The sequence below is a fragment of the Clupea harengus genome, chromosome 20 (genome assembly GCF_900700415.2).
Source record: "Clupea harengus chromosome 20, Ch_v2.0.2, whole genome shotgun sequence".
Classification (NCBI taxonomy): Eukaryota; Metazoa; Chordata; class Actinopteri; order Clupeiformes; family Clupeidae; genus Clupea; species Clupea harengus.
The window spans coordinates 20,105,766-20,128,365 of NC_045171.1; the positions used below are offsets into that span (position 1 = coordinate 20,105,766).

General features: G+C 47.7%; 1 protein-coding gene across 1 annotated transcript; it reads right to left on the bottom strand.

The window, feature by feature from the left end:
* Window positions 1-1,195: 1,195 nt before the first annotated feature.
* On the bottom strand, window positions 1,196-17,003 carry fhdc2 (FH2 domain containing 2). The gene is made up of 12 exons (XM_031587081.1): window positions 16,783-17,003; window positions 14,137-14,908; window positions 13,286-13,347; window positions 10,615-10,717; window positions 9,533-9,618; window positions 8,501-8,601; window positions 7,861-7,931; window positions 7,135-7,242; window positions 6,767-6,837; window positions 6,045-6,159; window positions 4,646-4,810; window positions 1,196-4,261 (listed from the first exon to the last, which is right to left on the bottom strand). The coding sequence occupies exons 2-12, from the start codon at window positions 14,653-14,655 to the stop codon at window positions 2,339-2,341; spliced, it is 3,324 nt and encodes a 1,107-aa protein (XP_031442941.1). The 5' UTR covers window positions 14,656-14,908; window positions 16,783-17,003; the 3' UTR covers window positions 1,196-2,338.
* Window positions 17,004-22,600: the final 5,597 nt, after the last annotated feature.

Consider the following 22,600-nt stretch of genomic DNA (forward strand, 5'->3'; position numbering starts at 1 on the left):
TACATGCATACATGTACCGCAGAAAGTGACAGTGCCCTCCTCTGAACTCAGTAGGAACATTCTAGTAAGACTGATACTCAGAAGTTTCTCTTGCTTCCTGTGTGACATGATTCATTCTCCATATACAGGGCATGGTGTCAGTCAAACATCCTGTCAGTGTTAGCGAGGGGCTGGATGTGCTAGAAGGTAACAGTAGGCCACATAGCGCATTGTAACTCTACAATAAGTAAACACGTTGCTTAGAAGATCATTAATAAATGACACTATATGTGTAACCTGTAGTACCCTGCAGTTTGACAACATGCAAGGTAACCAGGACTGTGAGGTTTAGAGTTGTCAGAGGGGTGGCGAAATTAAGAGAGGGTTCTTAACAGATACCCATTTGTGCCCTGAAAAAGCGTGATGTCACAAAGGCGTCTGCGCAGACACATGCAGTGACAGACACACTTTGTCACAAAAAGGCCACCAGTTTATTGCCTTTCCCAAGAGCACTGGCGTCACTCTGTCCCATAAAGGCCATTTTCCCACTGAGACCCTACACACACACACACACACACACACACAACCTCTCCCTCTATTATTCCAGGGGTGGAGGGGGAGATTCTATGGGTTTCCTAGAGCATCTCCATAGCAACGTTTACAAGCCGCGGGTGACTCTGACAAGTAATGGGGGGACACAGAGAGAATCGAAAGAGAGGGAGGAAGAGAAAGTGAGAGGGGAAAAGGGAGAGAGAGTGACTGGTGTTGAAGGGCAAAGGACAGAAGGCCAGAGGAGAGGACATCGTTTGAAGGGGGCGAGTCTCAGCCAGCCGACATAATTTGCCACTCCGCTCAAGATGAACAAACACTTCAGCCTATTGTGCAGGTCTGTGCTTGTGGAGTGAACGAGAGGGATATGGGGGGGAGAACGTTTACATTAAAGAGGTTGAAAGGGTTGCTAAAAAACCTCAGAGTATAGAATTACTTCGTTTTTTTTAGCTTAGTGTCAGTGTTTGATGATGGTGATGATGCACAGTTTTATTTCACACGGAGGCACAAGGATGTAACACAAACGGCACTCTACAATGGAGTCTATGTACAAAACTGCCTCGATACCACAGTATCGAGGCAGGATTGTGTTTTGATCATCAACAAAAAATGCAGTCCAAGAAGCTGCCAATGGGATGTGGGAATAAGATAATCAGACCATTGGACGAACTGTCAACAGCCATCTTTATTTTATTTTCTCTTATTTACAAAGGAATACAAATATTACAATAGGAATCCACATTTTTATGAGGACAAGTATGATACTTTTTCTTCTTTGACAAAAACACTACAAACATACAGCAGATTATCTTAAAGAAATTAATCAATTCGTCCCCAACACCCTTCTGTCTTTAGTTTGTAAAGTGCAACAAAGGAAGGCCACCTGAGCGACCCACAGTGACCCACGGAGTACCAGCTGGCCATCGGCATCCAGCTGTACCAGGCCACAAGAAAAACACTCCCATAGATTAAGCTGCTTTGGAAAAAAAGACACACTAAGAATCACATTGACAAAACCCACCACATTTCTTCTCAATAATACAGGTTGTCTTTTTTTTTTTGTACCTAGCTGCTGATGTGCAATGGCTCACTTTGATCAAGTTCACAAATATACACACACATACGCACAAGGTCAAAAAACATGGAAAAGATAGAAGGCAACACAGGATGTCAGTAACAGCTAGCCCATAGAACTTCAGCCACATATATCTTACAAATGCACAGGCATTTGAGCAATCACTTGATGAAAATGAAAACACTGTCTTTCATGATGAACCTGTATAACTGATGACCAGAGACATGTTTGAAAAACAACAGTAAATATGGCAGTTGATTCCTCTGAAGTTAACTGGCATGTTGAAGCAGCTTTCTCCTCTCAGGAGAAGCCCTTCTGAAATCTCCCCGGAAAAGGCCACAGTGTTGTGGAGGTAGAACTTACGATGACAGCTCTCTTCAGTTTCAAAAGACTATGCAGACGAAGATCAAAAGCTAGGATATCGTAACCTTGTCTCCAGAAACATAGGATGTTCAATCAAGAGGGAGAAGACAGACAATTGATCATCCCAAGGTGTCCAAAAGAAAAAACACAAAAACTGAGAATCCAGATAGTGTAGAGTTGAGAAGGTCAGCTGAAGGTCAGCTGAATGACGAGTGAACTAGAGTCTGAATGTGATCTTATTGTCATGGAAACAAAATGAACACATTGGACGTGCATGTCCATAATCCCCAATTCACCTGAACACACACATGATACATCTGCATGTGCAGGTACGTCTGATTGTGTAAGTGTCTTTCAAAGCTAGTTGCATCTTCACTTCCATGTGGGCTGAGAGGCGGCACGGGCCATCTTGGGCCCGGGGATCCGTGTGCCCGTGGCGGGCGGGGTCTTGGGTGCGGACGTCTCAGTTTTGCTGGTCTTGGCTCGTGCGGCGGAGATGACGGCGGTGCGGATGTTCTTGGGCGTGCTGGAGGAGGATGAAGGGCTGTGAGCGCCGCCACGCGTCTGCGTCGCCACTGTGGCCTCGCTATGCGGTGCCACCCGTTTGGAGACCCGCAAAGGGGAGCCGCGAACAAACGGTTCGTGACTGGCGGCCGCAGCCTTCTCCCTCTCGCCTACCGCAGCCCCTCTCTCCGGCACCCTCTCCGCCGCGCGGCGGACGAGCTGGCCGGTGGTGGTCTCCTTGGCGCTGCTGATGCGGCGGAGCTGGGCGGGGGAGGCGGTGGGGCGCGTGATGGCAGAGGAGCGCAGGGAGGAGGTGCGGGGAGGAGTGAGGCGGGAGGGCGCAGCAGGGGAGTCGGAAGGAGCCGGCACAGGTTTGGCGCGAACTCTCGTGGTGGCCGAGCTGTTAGGAGGTATGGAACGCAACGCATACAGCCCCCTCTTTGGCCCACGGGCGGCCATCTTGCCGCCGTGCGGGTCATCTTTTGCGTGGATGACGGAGGAGGAGGAGGATGAAGACGGAGAGAGCGTCCCATCCCTCTCCTCCGCCTCTCTCTCTTTCTTCCACTTGGAGCAGTGGCCAGGTGCCGGGCGTGGCAGCGGGGTGGTTGGCGAGTGGGTGGCATTGGCCAGGCTCTCGTACGAACGGAGCCCGCGCACCAGCATGTGGCACTCCAGGGTCTCGCCCACACGTGGGTACGTGCGCTCGGCCTCCTCCGCCACCGCTGGCCTGGGGCGAGAGGGCGTAGAGGGCAGGCTGGACCCCCGAGAGGGTCGCGCGGCAGGGCAAGGCTCGTCGAGGCAGGAAGGGGCAACAGCTGCGACCTCGGAGGGCACCTTTGGAGGGGGGTCTCTCTCAGGTGTGCGAACGGGCAGTCGGATGCTGCTCGGTCTCGATACGGTCATCTTACTGGACGGCTTGTTTGGAACGCCACCCGGAACCACCATGTCAACTGGCGATAAGCTTCCGGATGTTTCTTGGACTGGCCTCTTCGCTTGGGTACAGGCTAAGACTCCCAGAAGGGTGGGGCTGTTACTAGGGCTAGGTCCAGCAATTCCTGAGAGGTCAGCTGACTTTCCCAAAGGACTGGGAGATATGTTTACCGAAGTGTTTTCTGGAGAGCTCACAGGCCCTCTTAGTGTGCTTGGACTGCTAGAAATCTTCATGCATGTGGCGGCCATGTTGCTAACAGCGTACTGAACATCAGTGGCCTGTCCCTGCTGAAAGTGTGTGATATCTGTGTGTAGCATACTCTGAGCGTCAGGGTTCAGTGTGTGCTGGTTGACCACGGAATGGGTGTTTAATGTGTGTGGTGTGTGAGTTGTTCCATCACGACAGTGTGTTAACGTTGGTCTGTTTGCCATGCTGTCTGTGTGCAGTGTTGAGTGCTGAGCCACTGGATGAGATGCGGACAGCATGTGTTGCATAGCTGCGGTATTAGCATTTCCTGTTTGCTGGGTCGTCATGACACTCTCTGTGTGCTGATTGGCCACGCTCCCCTCAAATCTGTGAAGGGTGTTCGAGACGGTCCATGTGGAGTCCTGCACTTCCTTTCCGAGTGTGTCCGCTGCGAAGACGTCCTCCCAGATTCTGCGCACGTCCGAGGAGCTGCGCAGGCTGCGTCTGCTCCTGCTGCGGCTCAGGCCGCGCTCCAGCGTTCGCTCCAGGTCGTCTGTGCTCTCGCCCCCGGAGAGGACTGGAGAAGAACACAGCGCCAGGGAACGCCGGCGTTCCGAACACTCGCGCTCCCTCTCCACACGCCTCAGTTCTGCATGCTCGCGCTCACCGTTCTCCTGCGACAGGGAAAGACGGAGACACATTACAAAAATGTCCCATGGTGCCCTCAGGCTATGTTGGACCACACACACACACACACACACACACACACACACACACACACACACACACACACACACACACACACACACACACACACACACACACACACACACACACACACACACACACACACACACACACACACACACACACACACGCACACACACACGCACACACACACACACACACACACACACACACACTGAACACAGGAGGTTGTAACTTGGGCACACGAATGCTAAACTAAATTGCCCTCCAACTGCCACACACACACACACACACACACACACACACACACACACACACACACACACACACACACACACACAAACACTTACTCGCACAGCTCTTTGGAAACGGTGGCAGAAACAGTGGAAGATGCGGCAGGCCTCCTCCAGTTTGAAGGAGGTCTCGTCCTCACAGAAGAAGTCCACCAGAGCCTGGCTGCTCTGATGAAGGGCTTGCACCTCCTCCTCAACCTCCTGCAGACGCACTTCCGCCACCTGAACACACACACACACTTTGATTCACTGCACTGATTCACTTAACATACACATCTTATTTAAACCCAGCACATGTACACACATTTAAAACACACACACACACACACACACGCACGCACGCACATCTCCCACTACAAATCAAACTCTACACCCCTCCACAGTATTTATACTGCTAGTGACCTGAGGCTCTTCACCTCCATATTTCACTGTGACACCATAACAACCTGATAAGTAATACTGAGATAGTGGCTTTACCGCTCACTAATGGAAAGCCAGTTCAAATGACCACTTAGTCCACACGATAATGGAATGTTTTGAAAATGTCTTTTTTTCCTTTGCGTTTTCATGTGCATGTATCGACATGATGAGTCCACAGAAAACGCAAAAACGAGTGAAAACGCTGTTGCTAGCTAGGTCGTTTTTCAAATCACATTTCTTATAAAACCTTTGCTGCAGGTTATGGCCTACAACAAAACAAGATTATTATGAAAGCAATGCCACTAAAAGACAAGGTAAATCCTAGAAAAAGTTTTTTTCCCCACAACAGTATAATGTGGTTTGAGCGCATGAATATCTCTAGTAAAGTGAACTTACTTCTGCTTGAGGTTGTATTTAGCGTCACTTTATATCAAACAAACCCAGAAAGGTTTTGGCCGATCATAGAAATAGAAAAAAAATTGTCTGATAACCATGATCTAACAATCAAAAATAGATTTTCTGTTGCCCCTGAGGACGTAATGAAGGCTTTGGAGGGAAGCGTCACGTAAAATGAAATGCCATAGGATAAAGTTGGGGCTGTGTCATCATTTTCTAAAAGTTCGGATTTTTGTCTTAGTCTTTTGCACGTCGACGTAAGGCTTGCATTTTCAAAAGTCTCCACTCTGGGATCTGTTTTCAAAAGTATGTGTGAAAAAGTCTGTTGTGTGGACGCAAGACAAAACTTCTGACGAAAGCGCTATCGTGTGGACGGGGCCTTAATCTATTTACAAGCAGGTGGTCAAGCTGTAAAGCTTGAAGTAAAGCTGTCGGTTGAATGGAGTGTATCGACTACGGTATGACCTCTCTGACAACAACCCCTACTTATCTACACTAGATATTTTATGGGCAGTATGAATTGTACGTGATGTTTGGGATCTCACACACACACACACACACGAGTGACACATGCACAAAAACACATATGTGCATTCTTAGAAACACACACACACACACACACACACACACACACACACACCTCCAGGAAATGCATCTGTTGCTGGATTTCGGGCTCATTCTGGGCGCTGTGTGAGAGAGACGCCACCCTGCTTTGGAGTCGAGAGAGGTCTTCCAGCACAGACTCCTCGGACAACCTGCAGAAAAACACACACACACACACACACACACACACATTAGTCATGCACACCTACATCTGTACATACGAACATACATTTAGTCATTTAGCAGATGCTTTTATCAAAAGCACATATACAGACACACACATACACATAGGCACAGTAGTCAGTCACACACACATGCACACACACACAGACACAAATACATATGAGTTTCACATAAAGGCCAACACAAGAAACACTCAAACACATATGACTCATATAACCTACTACTTCAACACAGACATTAGCAAGCATTAGTTTGATCAACACTCAACGGTCAACCTAAACCTGTAAATGTGCTTCTCTGTTTCCCAGGCTCATGATAAGATGATCACTAGGTAAGACAATATGTCTATATGTTTGCCATCTGCTACCTTATCGATCCTCCGGAAAGTTCATGTCTGGAACAGCCTAGCGGTGTCTTTCATGTGTTTCAACGTGGTTCTTTGTGCTTTACAAACCAGCTTTGGCCCTCTTTGAAAGAGATTGCTATCATAAGCGGACTTCCTTTAAGTAAACAACCTGGCGGTAACTGAAATAAGATGTGGCTGTGTTGGTGAGGTGGGTGGGTGGGGGTGCGCACCGTGAGGCAGGGCCCAAGAGAGAGAGGCGGTTGGGGAAGGACAGTAGGCCCTCGTCCTTCTTCACAGCTTCCTGTGGAAAGAAGAGAAAACGTTCTTATCTTGATTGTAAGTTTGCATTATCCGATGTACATCTTGGTAATCAGGGCAAAAAAAAAAACAACAATCAGTGGTCTTGAGCATTAATATATACAGTAACTCATGGCTTTACTAATGTTACATAACAAGCCATTCAAATTTTCTGAAAATCTCAGCTGACAGACTGAATATGACCGTTTTGAACAACTTTTTTTTCTTTTTCATCCAGCTTCTTAAAAACACCCACAATGTTATGCAATTGCAGATGGATGTGGGTGCCAGTAAGTCTCACCATGGCAACGAAGTGGAGCAGGTTCATGCCTGGCTTGTTGGCTTTGGTGTCGGCCAGCTTCAGCAGCGAAGCGATACGGAATCCAGCAGCGTTACCGGCATAGCCGCCCTGAATGGCCAATGAGAGAAAAGCTCAGAACCCACGCTGACACACCCGAGAGTGACTTGGTGTGTGCGCTCTACAAGGCCCTAACATGGGAGTGTTTTTTGCTTAGTTGTATAATGGTTTTTTTAGGTATTAAAAATTAGGTATTGATTCAATGTTGTACATTTGTATGCTTTCAAGTGTGATTCCCAGTGCTCAGGCACAACCTAATAAATACACTTTAAATCACATTTTCTAATTTTTAAGCTCACATTTTATATACCCCAACATGCCTTTTGCCTGCGGCCTCACATAATTCACCTTGCAGAATAACCAACAGCCTTACTAGTGCACAAAACTCAACAGGCCCAATCACAAAGCAGGTTACTAGTGCACAAAACTCAACAGGCCCAATCACAAAGCAGGTTACTTGTTTTGGCTTGTGCCTCATAGCCTTGTATTAAGGCAAGGGATAATGCCAGAATGGGTGATCTTATCCGTGGCTTTCAACGCAGGCTTTTCATGCCTCATTTCCCTAATGACACAAGCAGATGGCTAAGGAGGTGTTAGCAGTTAATACTACGGGACTGTTGTGAGCTGGTGGAAAAGTACAGTAGAGTATGAGGTCTCATCGTGACTCACGGCGTTCATGTAGTTTCCTGCCTTCAGTACCAGCCTCAAGATGGAGTGCAACTCAGGGCAGCTCAGCAGCTCTGCAAAGAAACCAATCAGGGAATGAGTTGAGCTGTCAGTCAACCACCTCTGACCCGCCTCCTCCATATACACTGACCCACAACCATTCATCACAGAAAAAAAGCCACCAATTGTAGCTTTGAAAAAACAGTCAGGGAATTAGTTAAGCTGCCAGTCAACCACCTTGGACTCACCTCCTTTACATACTGACTCATAACCATTCATCACAGAAAAAAGTTCATCTCCAGTAATGACTGGAGAGCATCACCTCATTCCATTCTTACTCTGTATTATTATTAGGACGGCCCTCAGACACTTCCACAGCGACTTTATTTACAACACTTAATGGACCACCAGACTCAGAAGAGGAGAAGGAAGGAATATCAAATGGGGAAGAGACTCCCCCAAAAACAAACACACATGCACACACACACACACACACACACACACACACACACACACACACACACACACACACACACACACACACACACACACACACACACACACACACACACACACACACACAACACACACACAACACACACACAACACACACACACACACAGGCCCCCTGTAGGAAAGTTACCTCTGGCCGCCTCCCTCAGACATCTGGCCGCCACACAGAGAGAGGTCACGGCGGGGTCAAACTCCTGCTGCAGAATCATGGCGTCCAGACGCAGGCGAAAACTAGATAGGGCGAGACAGAGAAAGAGACGAAAAACAAAGATTAAGAGTGAAGAAATGAGTGGGGGAAAAGAGAGCCACTACAAAGACAGGGAAGGAGGGAAAGAGAAAATTATAAAGACAAAGAGGCAGAAGACACAGGACAAAAGAAAAGAGGAGAGGAGAGAAGCCATTGATCAGTGTGCAGTCAGTCTTCAAGTGCCTGCTGGGGGATTTTGTTTTGAAAGGAGGCCTGAGGTGATGGGGATGGTGATGGGGGGGTTGGGACTACAGTCTACAGAGAGCCAGGCCAGTTCCCCTGAAGCAAAGCAGAGCGTAGGGCTTTAATGTAACACAGACGATGGAGGAATCTAAACTCAGGCTTAAGATGGGTTGACTAATGGCTACTTCCTGGTGAACTGCAGGAGCCAAGCGGGCCAATAGCACTCGCTCAGACAGACCTGTTTATATTTGAGCCTCTGGCTGCCGCCTTCACCTTTAAACTGTGATAATCCAACTTCCTGTGCCTGACAGACAGTCTTTGAAATGCACACAACACATGGACTAACGAAGTCCATAAATAATACCAGGTTAAGGATTTTCACCCTCACATAGACTAGGCAGTGGCGTCATCTACATGAGCAACACTATGAAACACTAAGGAAACACTAAGTACTACGGAAACACTAACCTACACTAACTAAGTGTTCCTGTGGCTTTGAGCTGTTGTAGCCTACTGTAGCTAGTAGACCTGTGTCTTTACACAAGTTCCAAAAGGGTTATGGAGTTCAGCTGGAAATGTATGGAAGAATTGGATGTAGTTAGCCACTTTAGACAAGTTAGACACTCTGCCAAATACTATAACTATAGATATCACCATATACTATAGATGAGGGATATGAGGGATAGCAAGTAAAGACAGAAGAGGAGAGGAGAGGAGGATTATGTAGCTCACCTGGGCACCTCCACCAGCAGAAGCATGAAGAGGTCCGGCTCCCCCAGAGCACTGCGCTCCCCAGTGAACTTCTTCAGTCGGGCTTCCTGTACCACGCACGCACGCACACACACACACACACACACACACACACACACACACACACACACACACACACACACACACACACACACACACACACACACACACACACACACACACACACACACACACACACACACACACACACACACACACACACACACACACACACACACACAGACATGCACACAGACACGCACACAGACACGCACACAGACACGCGCACAGACGTGCACACAGACACAAACACGCACACAGACATGCACACAGACACGCACACACACACACACACACACACACACACACACACACACACACACACACACACACACACACACACACACACACACACACACACACACACACACACACACACACACACACACACACACACAGACATGCACACAGACACGCACACAGACATGCACACAGACACGCGCACAGACGTGCACACAGACACAAACACGCACACAGACATGCACACAGACACGCACACACACGCACAGACACACACACGCACACAAGAAGAAAGCAAAGGATGACCTTAAATACCCTTCTTAATGCAGGTTGTAGTTTAACATATAGAGAGATTAGGTGACTGTGTTTCTCTCACGGTTTATACCACTTCACTGAACATTTCGTAAAGGAGCGGGGAGAAGTGACAAAACTAAGAGGATTCCAGTCAGAAATGTGTCCAGGTCACCAAATCTTTGCCTTAAGCCTCTTTAAACCTGCTGGAAGTCTCCCTTTCACCAAGAGAGATAGTGTTTCCCCCTTTTTTGAAAAGCTAGTGTTGATATTCTTGGAAAATTCCTCCATAATGATGATGTGGGATTTGTGCAGAGATTCCAGCAGAGTAACGGCATGGCAAGTCTGTGGTCATCGGGGTCCGGAGTGCTAATAGAAACCAGATTGGGCTTGGGTAGAGGAGGACTACGGTGTCTACGCTGGGACACACTGAGCCACGGGTGGAGTGGGATGGGGTTGGGGAGGTTGCTCACCTCATCAGTATCAGGCAACAGCTTGAGGAGTTCAGACAGCTTCTCAGCTCCATAACGACCGCCGGTCCCTTGTCTGATGTCATCCACGATCTCTGTGGCAGCGCTATGGAATCAAAAAGAGTGATGTCACTTCCTTAAATAACACAAAAGTCATTAAAAGAGATGGTTTGGGGTGGGTCGTTGTGCTACAGCCTTCAGAATAGAAGGCGAGTGCAAACATCACAGATGGGACTGTAACACACACACACACACACACACACACACACACACACACACACACACACACACACACACACACACACACACACACACACACACACACACACACACACACACACACACAAGGACTTCCAGAAACCTCCAATGCATCAAGGGCACCAGTGACACAAGGAGGTGACATTTCCCACATCCCTCTCTCCTCTTTTGATCACGGCGCTGTGTGAGCTCATGCGCTCGCTCTGCGGCTTATCTCTTCTGAGGTGCAGGGGAAAAAAAACACAGCTTTTGACGCCACACTGGCGTCAGCGACAGGACTAAGCAAACACGCCAATCTCCATACCCCACAGCGGGTCACTGGCCACAGCTCACCACAGAGAGGGTGGAGGAGCCCAAGAGGAAGAGGGGTTTCCCCCCCCACCCCACCCCACCCCCCCGAGCTGGAGTCCACCCAAAGTCAAAACAGGCACGGTGTTGTCATCTATGAGTTCGTCTTGAAGGTGACCGCCTCTTATATAAAAGTGACACAGCCATTTAGGAAAAGCACTCCAGCTAATTTCGATTGTCAGGAATACAGGGCTCCAAACACAATGAGGTTTCCTTTCCTTGTGCCCCTCTAGGTAACCTTATCCTAACCAATCCAATCCCCCCCCCCCCCCCCCCCCCCACACACACACACACACACACAGACACAATAAATCCGACAAACACCCAGATGTCTCTACAAAAGGACCTACAAAGGACACACTGGTTTTGTTAAACAAACAATTCCTTTGTCGGCCATAGTCTGTACTATTTATTTAAGAACATTACAGACTGCACCATAATAATACACTCTTCCCTGCTAATAGTATAAAATAATGAACAGGTCGAAGAGCATAGATGCTCATGTTCTACAACATTCAAAAGAAGAAAAGAAGTCCTCTGACACTTAAAAACGTGACTGGCTAGACAACAATGTGCTAAGAGCAGACCAATAGCTTGAGTAAGACTAACGCTGAGGGAGGCTTTTCGATCACAAAAGCCCTAACCGGGTGATGGCTCTCTCTGCGTGTTGTGACAGGGCTGGTTCTAAGAAAACTGCTCTTCAATTAAGATGTGCACAATTGAGCCTGCATAGAACACCGCGTGCAAGTGCAGACATGAAAGCATACCGGCTCCGCAAAAAGAGGCAGCCTGAGAATCAGTCATTTAATCTCAGTGCGAGTAGTAATGTAGGTCTGTCAACAACACACACACACACACACACTTTTGTGTTAATACAAACACAAATTCTGACACACAGACACTCTGGCGAGAGGGTTTGCGGTGACCCAAGTAGGCACACACTCAGCCCAGACACTCAATTGCAAGAACTCACGTATGTGCTAAATAATAATAACAATGAAAATCATTTAGGACCGTTTTGGCAGTATGCTCTGCAACGCACAGAACCACTTACTAGGAGTTTTTATAAAACAGCTTATGCCTAACTATACATGTCTTTATGTTTTAATTAGGAACGATAAACTATTTTCTGGAATTTCACTCCTGCTGGCAGTTTTGAGGATGTGAATGAATCAAAACTGGCAAAGAATGGCAACCTGCATGCCTTCCCTGAGCTTCAGCAGGGCAAAACTTGATGGATAGCATACAAGAAACAGTATGTACTATTCAGTATATTATGCATGTACGCAATTATAGGATTCCACACCCAGATCTGGCATCATCAAATCGTTTAGTTAATTACAAGGACAAATGACTCAGACAGGTGTGGTGGAGCAAGGAGAGATGGGATACATTCTGTCCAGTAGTCCTCCAGGAGGAGGAACAGCTGGGAGGAGGAGGAACAGGAGGGAGGAGGAGGAACAGGAGGGAGGAGAACAGGAGGGCCTTGATGGTGTCTTTCCCTCCCTAGTTCTGCTAAAAGGGAGCCCTCATTTAAGGCTTCAAAGTAGACCTGACCTCTCACCTCCAGGATGACCATTCCCTCCCTACTCGACCCCCTCCTCACCCAGCTGCCATCTCCTTGGCACCTGTCAGACCCTTCTATACCACCACTTCTCACACACACACACACACACACACACACACACACACACACACACACACACACACACACACACACACACACACACACACACACACACACACACACACAGAGAGAGAGAGAGGGGGGGAATGGCCAGCCAAGCCCACTCACACTCTCCCTTCCTCTATTGCCTATCAGAGGTGATAAGTACTTCTCTCTGGGGTGCACTACCCGCCACTTGTGTTTCCTCTCTGAGTGCAGAGACAACACAACTGTCTGACTTTATGGCTATATGGCTGCAGTACAGAGGCCCATCATTAGCCGGCCGTCATTTTAAGTGTGCTGTTTATTTAGGAACCCAGAGGAAATGCGGCGGTGGGGGGTCGGGGGTGGGGGGGTTGGGTGTCAAATGTAAACAGTGAGCAGAGAGCCAAATGTACTCACGTCTTGAACTGCCGCAGGAAGATGCCCACATTCATGCTCCGTTTGGAGTCCAGGAGAGTCACCTGTGAATTAGACAAACAAACAGCGATCAAAACAAGCATCATTGATGATCTGTGGCTATTGCAATAAGATAAATCCAAATAGGGATAGTTGACGATCTGTGCCAATTGCAATAAGGTCACTCATGATCGATGGGTTTTCAGGCTAATGTGTCACAGATGGAGCAGGAGCTTGTGTGTGTGTGTGTGTGTGTGTGTGTGTGTGTGTGTGTGTGTGTGTGTGTGTGTGTGTGTGTGTGTGTGACCATTATGAGCAATCGTGCTAAAGCTCTCAACTCCTGACTAACTCATTCTAAGGGCAATCAGTCCTCACATGACTCCCTCACACCTACATGCCATATAAAAACATTTGTCTAGCAACCCTTAGCTATTCTGATGAGGTGATGAGGTGAAATAAGGGTCTCCTGATGGCACAGTCTTATTTAGGGCATGTTTCCAATTCAAAGCCGAAAAAAATGGGATTTCAATGACTTGACAAATACTGAACTTGATTAATGATAAGCTGTTCACTACTAGGAGATGAAAAGCAAAAACAGAAATCTTAGGCAAACCACAGAATCTACACTAGACAACTACATCACTGGTCTTTCACCCAAAGAAACGAACCAGAGATATCATGCACACCAATATGTAGAATTATGATATTTCCATTTAGAAGTGGTTTGGGATGGATCTACATAATTAAGTGACTCCCTCAAATGTACCACTAAACCTCACTGAAAGTGCTGCAGTTATCTTACGTAATACAAATCGAATGCAGATAGACCCCAGGACAACACCGCTCTCCCTCACCTTGTCAAGACCGGTCTCCTGCGGCGAGCGGCAGCGCAGCAGGCTCCTGCGGAAGCTTCCGGAGCGCTGGGACGTGCGTGCCTCCTTCTGGCTGAACAGCTCATCCAACGAGCGCAGGTCCAGCGGGAAGTCCTCGTCACTGGCGGCAGCCGGCCCAGTCCACACGCTCTGGCGTCCCTCCACGCGTTCCCGCGGGATCCGCTCCCAGTTGAGCTTCCGGAGACGCTGCCGCCGCTTGGACTCCAGGCAGGAGAGCGCCGACTCCGGCAGGGAAGAGGATGAGGAGGAGGACGACGAGGAGGAAGACAAAGGCAGAGGAGGAGGCGGGGGTGGAGGAGGGGGTGGTGGCGGGGGAGGCGGAGGGGCCAGAGGGGCCGACTGAGAGGGCACAGGGAGCGCGGCCATGTCTGTCAGCGCTGGCGGACGGTTAGCAGCAGTAGGGCTCGCGGGGGCCCCAAGGGACGGAGTTCCATGAAAGGGCCGAGACTCTTTGGGGGCCACGCACAGGCTGATGTGCATAGAGAGAGAGGCAGCCACGGAACCGGACGGCTTAAAGGGGAGACGAGGGGGAAGAGGACTTGGTTCGGCTGGGAGCCCACAAACACAACCAGCACAGGGTGACAGAGGTCCACTCACACAGGATGAGAGTGAGGCCCGGGGTCAGTCAAAACACGAATACAGACAAAGGTGACACTGCTGACTGGTAGGGTCCCACTGTGGTGTGTACCTCCCACACACAGTATCTCCTTCCAAAGCTGCCCTCTGTTTCTTTCTGAAAAGAGAAGAGTAAATAAAATGTAAAGAGATTAAAATAGAAGAACAGTGACAGCTGAACTTTAGATAGATGTCATCAAGGTTCTGTGGTATGAAGAGTTGCATGAACACTATACATCACACACGGACTCCCTGCTATGATAATACCAGAGTGCTACTATGCTTAATTATGCTGGTGTGTGTCTCTCTGTGTGTGTGTGTGTGTGTGTGTGTGTAAGTGTGTGTAAGTGTGTGTGTGTGTGTGTGGTGTGTGTGTGTGTGTGCTCTTATGCAAATCCACCTGTCCTGACATCTATTATTAAAAAGCAGTGAAGCTCCTACACCTGGCAGACCCTGTCCTCTAATCAAAGCTAATGAGAGAGCTGTGTATGTGTGTGTGTGTGTGTGTGTGTGTGTGTGTGTGTGTGTGTGTGTGTGTGTGTGTGTGTGTGTGTGTGTGTGTAGGCTAGTCTGTGGTTTGTTTGCCTTTCCCTCAACTCGTGCCACTGCTAGTTTGGGTTGAAACCATTCATTGCGCTCCACCTCAAGTGAAACGGTCAGAAGTTCAAGGTGCCTAAGATTTACAACAGGGGGTTGTGTGGCTGTCACCCAGCCTGCTGTTTCAAGAGTATATCTACCGTTACTCATTCTGTTGCCTCATGAGTCTTCTACATACACCACAACCTAGTCTGCTTTTCCAGCTGACCATGACTACTGCTTATGGGCTCACGTAAATCTCTTACGCTGTAACAGCTAATGTAACCTCTCCTCTGTAAAGCATATTCCTCTATCATTTTAAGTATATCCTGTCCTTCTAACCATCCATTCCTGTTAGGGTCTGGTAGAGATCAAGGATTTTACTAATTCAATTGTCTGGACGCATACCAGTGCAGCAATACCATGCACTTTCCCTCCACCCGTGGATGCTAACAACTTCACTTGAAGAGTCCTTGAAATGAAGTTTTGGCTGACCCAACACACTGAACATTTCGTGAGGACAGGTGAATTGCTGTAACAGCCTCTACAATAGGCAAGCCGGCTTACTGACGTGAGACATTCCAGTTTGATATACTCTGCAAAACATTTCCTCATTTAAATTCTTGTTTAATTTTCTGGATGAATTGACAGTTTGAAGTGAAGCCAGCGGATTGTAAAAGAGGCCGTACTCCAGCCAAAATGTCCCATAGACTACCGCAGGAGGGCGCTTCCTCGAGAGAACAACGTGATACAATTCGAGGATTATGAATCATTTGCAGATGAAAGTTTTTTTTATAAACAGTTGAAAGTTCGCTGACATCCCATTAAAACAAAGCCGACCGTTGCAAGTCCAATGATTTTTCTGAATCTTTAAGACTTTGCAGTGTGGTGTAGTGACGAACCAGGCTAATTGTTAATGTAAACAAACAAATAAAGTACCCGAAGTCTTCATGTTGATTAATCTTTCGATCTAAAGCTATGAAAAGGGGTGTTTTACAAAAGATATATTTAGGGCTTTGACCCTGTTTTTTAGCACCTAGACTAACAACACAAACTACATTCAACAACATAATTAGAAAGGCTATCAAACATTATTTCCCCTGAAAGCAAACACGACAGAGCTCACATATTCATCAGGTTAGAGGTTTTTCTTATAATTTTAACTTGACTGCGATCATGTAGAAATTAAAATAGTTTCGATTTAATAGTTTGGGGTTTGTTTTTGTTTTTTTTACAAACGAAGCCTATCCTACTCGTGGGACTATGTCCAGGGACGTCAAACTAAGCTTTCTATTAACTATAAACCGAAAACAATTAAACCCAGAAACCGATGGTAATCCAAAGTCCTCAAAAGTGATCTAAACTATCTTCACTTTCGTATTTAAAAAAAATCAGAAAAGTTATGAGAAGCCATACCGTTTGAGATCTTTCAGGTGGAATAAAGAAGTTTCCAAAAACGTTCTCCTTCAATTGGAAGCGTCTCCTCTGAATTGATTTAATCTTTTTCACTTCATCAACTGGAGCTCCGCTTTGCTCTCACAGTAAATAGCTTGAGTAAAGTCCGCAGTGACTTTTCGTCCCGTACTGACCGAGAGAAATCCCCAATTTGTCTGAAACTTCAAGAGCGCACTCGCAGAACGCGCCTGCGCATTAACACCGGCTGCCCCACTGGGTAAAACACAGCTCACACGCGGCGATCCGGCTGCCAGACAGGTGTGTTGCTTGGCTAATCGCTACACACACTTCTGAAAACCCACTGCACTCAGTTGTTTGATTGGTTAAGTGAGCTAATAGTTCTGAACACTCTCAAAACTAAACAGAAAGGACTGTGTCGTGTCATCCCACATGATTCAGGGGTCGCACAACATGGCAGACGATTTTTCAAATAGCCTACTGTAAAAACACAACCTACTGCCCCATTTTTGGAAAAGGGTTATGTGGAAAAATAGCAGGACCTGTACTGTGTGGGAAGTTATACTAGCACTCAAAGAGCATTGCTCCTATCATTTGTATATGTGTGGAGGCATATAGGAGAGGAGGGGGGGGGGAGACAGAAAGCGTCCAGGGTGGAGGAGAGATGCAATGTTCTTTTTGTGTAAAATGTGTGCCTGGTCTATGTGACTATTTGTGTTTGTGTAAGTGTTGTTGAACTGTGTACACACATGTCTATGAACACACTTGTATGTGTGTGTGTGTATACTTTAATCTGGTTTCATTGTGTGTGTGTGTGCTTGCATGTATGTGTGTGCATCTGTGTTTCTACATGTGTGTGTGTGTGTGTGTGTGTGAGAGAGAGTGAGAGAGTGTGTGTCTGTATACTGTATCTGTGTGTGGGTAAGTTTAGCTGAACTTGTGTATGTAGACTTTAGTCTGTTTCGATTGTGCGTGGGTGCTTGCATGCATGTGTGTGCATCTGTGTCTGTGTGTGTGTTTGAGAGAGAGATTGTGTGTTTGAGAGAGAGAGAGAGAATGTGTGTGTGTGTGTGTGTATGTGTGTGTATGTGTGTGTGCTTGTCTGTGTCCATGTCTGTCTGTGTCCTTGTGTGTATCTGTAAGAGAGCGTCCCTTTCCCTGCTATCATCATGTCTCTGGACTGGTGTGTGATGTGCTGCCGGCTGTGGAGCGGTTTGATCAGGGGGCGGCCAGGGGCAGGAGGGAGGAGTGGGGCGCGATGAGAGGAGCGGGCCATCACACAGGGGATCGGGCTTGGGAACCTGCCCCAGACATCTCTCACAGTGCTCCCACTCCCAGGGGAGCAGACAGACGCGCGCACGCACACACACACACACACACACACACACACACACACACACACACACACACACACACACACACACACACACACACACACACACACACACACAGTTGAAGGGGGGGGGGGTAGAAAACAGGAATGAGGTGAGAATGAGGGATGAAGACATGATGGAGGAGAGAGAGAGAGAGAGAGAGAGAGAGAGAGATGGTTATGTTGATAACTAAGATGTATGTAAGAAGGAGTACAGGCAAAGTGATGGTAAGGAGAGGAAGAATGGATGCAGTGACAAAACCTGGGTTGTTGTGAGCGTAAAAGGCTTTTGAGAACTAAGCCAATTTTAAGAAACATTTTCACTCCTTTTGGAAAGAGTTTGGACTCAAGATCACAATTTGGAACACTGGTCGACTAGTAGATGTCATGACCTATAGTCTCCAAAAACTGTTTCCAGAACAGTGAAGGCATTAGTCAGTCAGTCAGTCAGTCTATATCTTAGTCAGTCAGTCAGTCTACACTTACATCATCAATCTGACACTGACCCAGAATAAAATGGATTCTAAACATGAAGCAACATGTATACATCTCAGTTTAAACAAGAGGACAAGTCTCTGATCATCCATGGTGAAGACAGGTAGAGGAGGAGTTCACGCAAGGAGGGGTTTTCCTGACGACCCTGGGATTAGACAGCAACTAGAGCTGAAATGATTACCTACTCTGTAAATGCAACTCTGCATCTCAGGCACTCGACTCTGCAAAGTGCCTTGCCTTGTATTGTTTTGGCGCTATATGGAATAGAACTGAATTGAATTGAATTGAATTGAATTGAATGCTCTGGATGAAATGGCTCGGGTTTTGAAATCTGTCTCTCTCACGGCTGCTTAGTGAGCACGCTCAGACATGCACACCCACATTCACTGACAAATGGTTTTCCTCACAGGGTGAGAACAGGAAATAAGATCCTTCAAGCTAGGGAATTTGCAACCGACTTGTGTGTGGCTGAATGAGTAAATTATTAAAAAGGCAGATTATATTGCAGCTTCTGCAACATGTTCAGATTGAAAGGGCTGTGACTCAGAACCAGATTTCACTGTGTCTTATCGATGTATCCTGTTCTAAAGACTGTGTTGGACATAGTGGGATGCAAACGGCATCTCTCTGTAGTGCCATTGGAAATATCTATTTCTGCAGTGGTAGCGTGTTTTCACAATTTACTTCATTGGAGAACTCTAGCAGTAACTAGATGGTGATGTATTTTCATTCTAGGCATTTGAGCTTTCTTCAGAGCTTCAACAGTATCCTTCTGCAGCCAGATGTATCCAGCAGCCAGCTTGTGGGGAACCCAGTCCTCCAACCCCCTCAACTAACTGACAACAGCCACTGTTATGCACACCTGGATTTCTGTATCGCATGAACTAAAGTTAATATCGGCCTCACACACCTGTGCAGTTGACCAAAGGAGCCTTGGCCAGTAATCTGTAATCTGTAATTTCCTTATCTGTAATCTGTCATCAGTTTCCTTATCTGTGTACACAGCACAACCCCCCGTAACACACATAGACACATACACACACACACACACACGCACACACACACACACACACACACACACATACACACACACACATACACACACACACACACACAGACATGCTCTGACCCAGAGTAAGCCGCCCCGTCAGGAAGCCCAGTTCGGCCCTCGCTCCCCCTCTCTCTGCCTGGCACTGTGGAGAATGTGAGGAAGTGGCTCGAGACGCAGTATTGTCTTCGTCTTCCCCAAGACAAGTTTGGGAATAAGTCATAAACTCAGTCGTCTCATACTGATAAAGACATTTGGCCATCTTACCACAGTGAAGTTACACTTACATACACCAAACTTTCTGTCATAATGTGTTCTTTCTGCCCAATGAGTCCAGACTGACCACAGCACTTTTCTCCTCTATCTTGTGTGGAGACTTTGTGGTCTACTTTCAGTTTAGGAACCACAAACTACCATCTCAATCAAAGGCACTCGACAGGGGCCAGACAGCCGAGAGGGTGGGAGAGGGAGAGGGAGTGGGAGCGGCTGAGGATGGATGTGTGTTTGGAGTAACGCTGTGTATGTCTGTCTGTGAGTGTGTATGTCTGTGTGTGTGTGTATGTCTGTGTGTGTGTGTGTGAGTGTGTGTGTGTGTGTGTGTGTGTGTGTGTGTGTGTGTGTGTGTGTGTCTGTGAATGTTTGTGTGTGAGTGTGAGTGTGTGTGTGTGTCTGTGTCTAGGAGTGTGTCTGGGCTTTGGCGGAGCTGTTCAATGAGAAGTAGAGCAGAGCTCCAGGTTTCCCAAGAGCTCTGATAGTCATCCTGTGACCTCACAGCAGATGAGTTAGAGAGTGAAGAAGAAAGAGAGACACAAAGAGAAGCCCACTGAAAGGTGTGTGTGTGTGTGTGTGTGTGTGTGTGTGTGTGTGTGTGTGTGTGTGTGTGTGTGTGTGTGTGTGTGTGTGTGTGTGTGTGTGTGTGTGTGTGTGTGTTTATGAGTGTGTGTTCAAACATGTCAGTTTATACGAATTGCAATGCCCGTTAATTATATGGATTGTCCCCCATTTAAGTTCCTTATTGACGTGTACATAAATAAAAAACTTTGTTCCAAATGTATCGTGTATTATCCGATTTGAAAATGCTAAAGTAACACAAACACACACTACGATAAATAAAAAACAACAACCTGATGCTTGTGTCCTGTGAAGTCAAATGTCCCGTGCAGCCCCCCACACACGAACCTTACCGATTTTCAAAGCCTGGTTACGGACTATGGATTTTACGGTTTTTTTTCCAGGGGGTTAAACAGGTGGGCATCCAAAGGGGTTAACATGTATGTGTGTTTCTGAGTGTATTTGTATGTGTCTGTGTGTGTTTGTGTGTCTCTCTGTGTGTGTGTGTGTGTGTGTGTGTGTGTGTGTGTGTGTGTGCCTGTATGACTTAATGAATGAGTGAATAAACAAGGGACTTCAAAAGCATGGGAATGTTTTCAGGGTGAAAAACAGAGGCCCTCTCCCTCCCTCCCTACCTTCCCCCTCCACACACAGTCTGTCCATCAGCCCCCGAGCTGAGGGGTCCAGAGCGAGCGGATTACGCCAAAACGAGCCCTTTTGAAATCTTAATCTCTCTTTGAAGTGTGCAACAGGGTTACGTAAAGGTGAGCACAGTGAACGCTCTAAAGATCCACCGCTCGGGAGAGAAGAAAAGGAACAGAGAAAAAGCAAAGCTGCTGTTAGCTTAGCGCGGCTGCCGCCCCCCCCCCACCCCCCAGCCTCTCCACCCCAAAAAAAATGTTCTTCCAATTCAGTGTCCTCTCTCTGCTCCTCGCAGATGAACATGTGGAAGTGAAGTGGGGGCGTGTGGATGGGATGAAGAACACGACCACATGCAGTCTCGGCAGAGTTTGAGGGAAACCAGTCAAGTGAGCAGTGAGAGTGTGTGTGTGTGTGTGTGTGTTTATGGGGGGGGCGGGGGCTAGGATGGAGTTATGTCTGAGAGGGTTTTTGGGGGGATGGAGTAAGGATGCTCGGGGGGTTAGGATGGAGAAAGCCCTGGTGGGGTAGGATAGAGGGGGGTTGTTGAATCCATGGCGATGGGAACGGGCGCCTCAGTCCTCCTATGGTGCAAATATGAACCACATGACTCCGCTGAGGGAGCGAGGGGGTCTGGGGGAACCTTCCGTGTTTCGTCTGTCTGAGTGTGTGTGTCTGGTGTGTGTGTGTGTGTGTGGTGTGTGTGTGTGTGTGTGTGTGTGTGGTGTGTGTGTGTGTGTCTGTCCTGGCGTGTCTCCATGGTTTCCTCTCAGCCTGGGGCCCTGGCGTTTTGAAGATGGGGGTACAAGAGGGTCGTTGGGGTGTTGTAGGGTCTATGTATGTGTGTGTGTGTGTGTGTGCACGTGTGTATTAGAATCTGTGTGTGTATGCACGTGTGTATTAGAGTCTGTGTATGTGTGTGTGTGTGCACGTGTTTGTGTAAGAGTCTCTGTGAGTGTGTGTGTATTTGTGTGTGTGTATGCACGTGTGTATTACAGTCTGTGTCTGTGTGTGTCTGTGAGCGCATGTGTGTGTGTATGCACATGTTTGTGTAAGAGTCTCTGTGAGTGTGTGTGTGTGTGTGTGTGTGTGTAAATCTGGTCAGTGACATACTGAAGGACTTATCTGATCCAGTGTAGACGTGGCGTACAGCAGCTGTGTCTGAATTGCACCGACATGACAGGACTGCTCGTGTATGTGTGTGTGTGCGTGCGTGTGTGTGTGTGTGTGTGTGTCTTTAGATATACCTTTCCAAGCAGTCAGTGTGTGTATTGGGAGATCAACTCGACAGAGGAAAAGGGGGAAAAAAAGGTGCCTTTTCCAGGGCCAGCACGAGACACAGGGCCAGCGAGATCAGCTGTCTGCCTGTCTGATGCAGAGGGAGGTCAGGCGCAGGGGAGTCTGCCGGAGACAGTGGCTGGAGATGACAGGGGGAG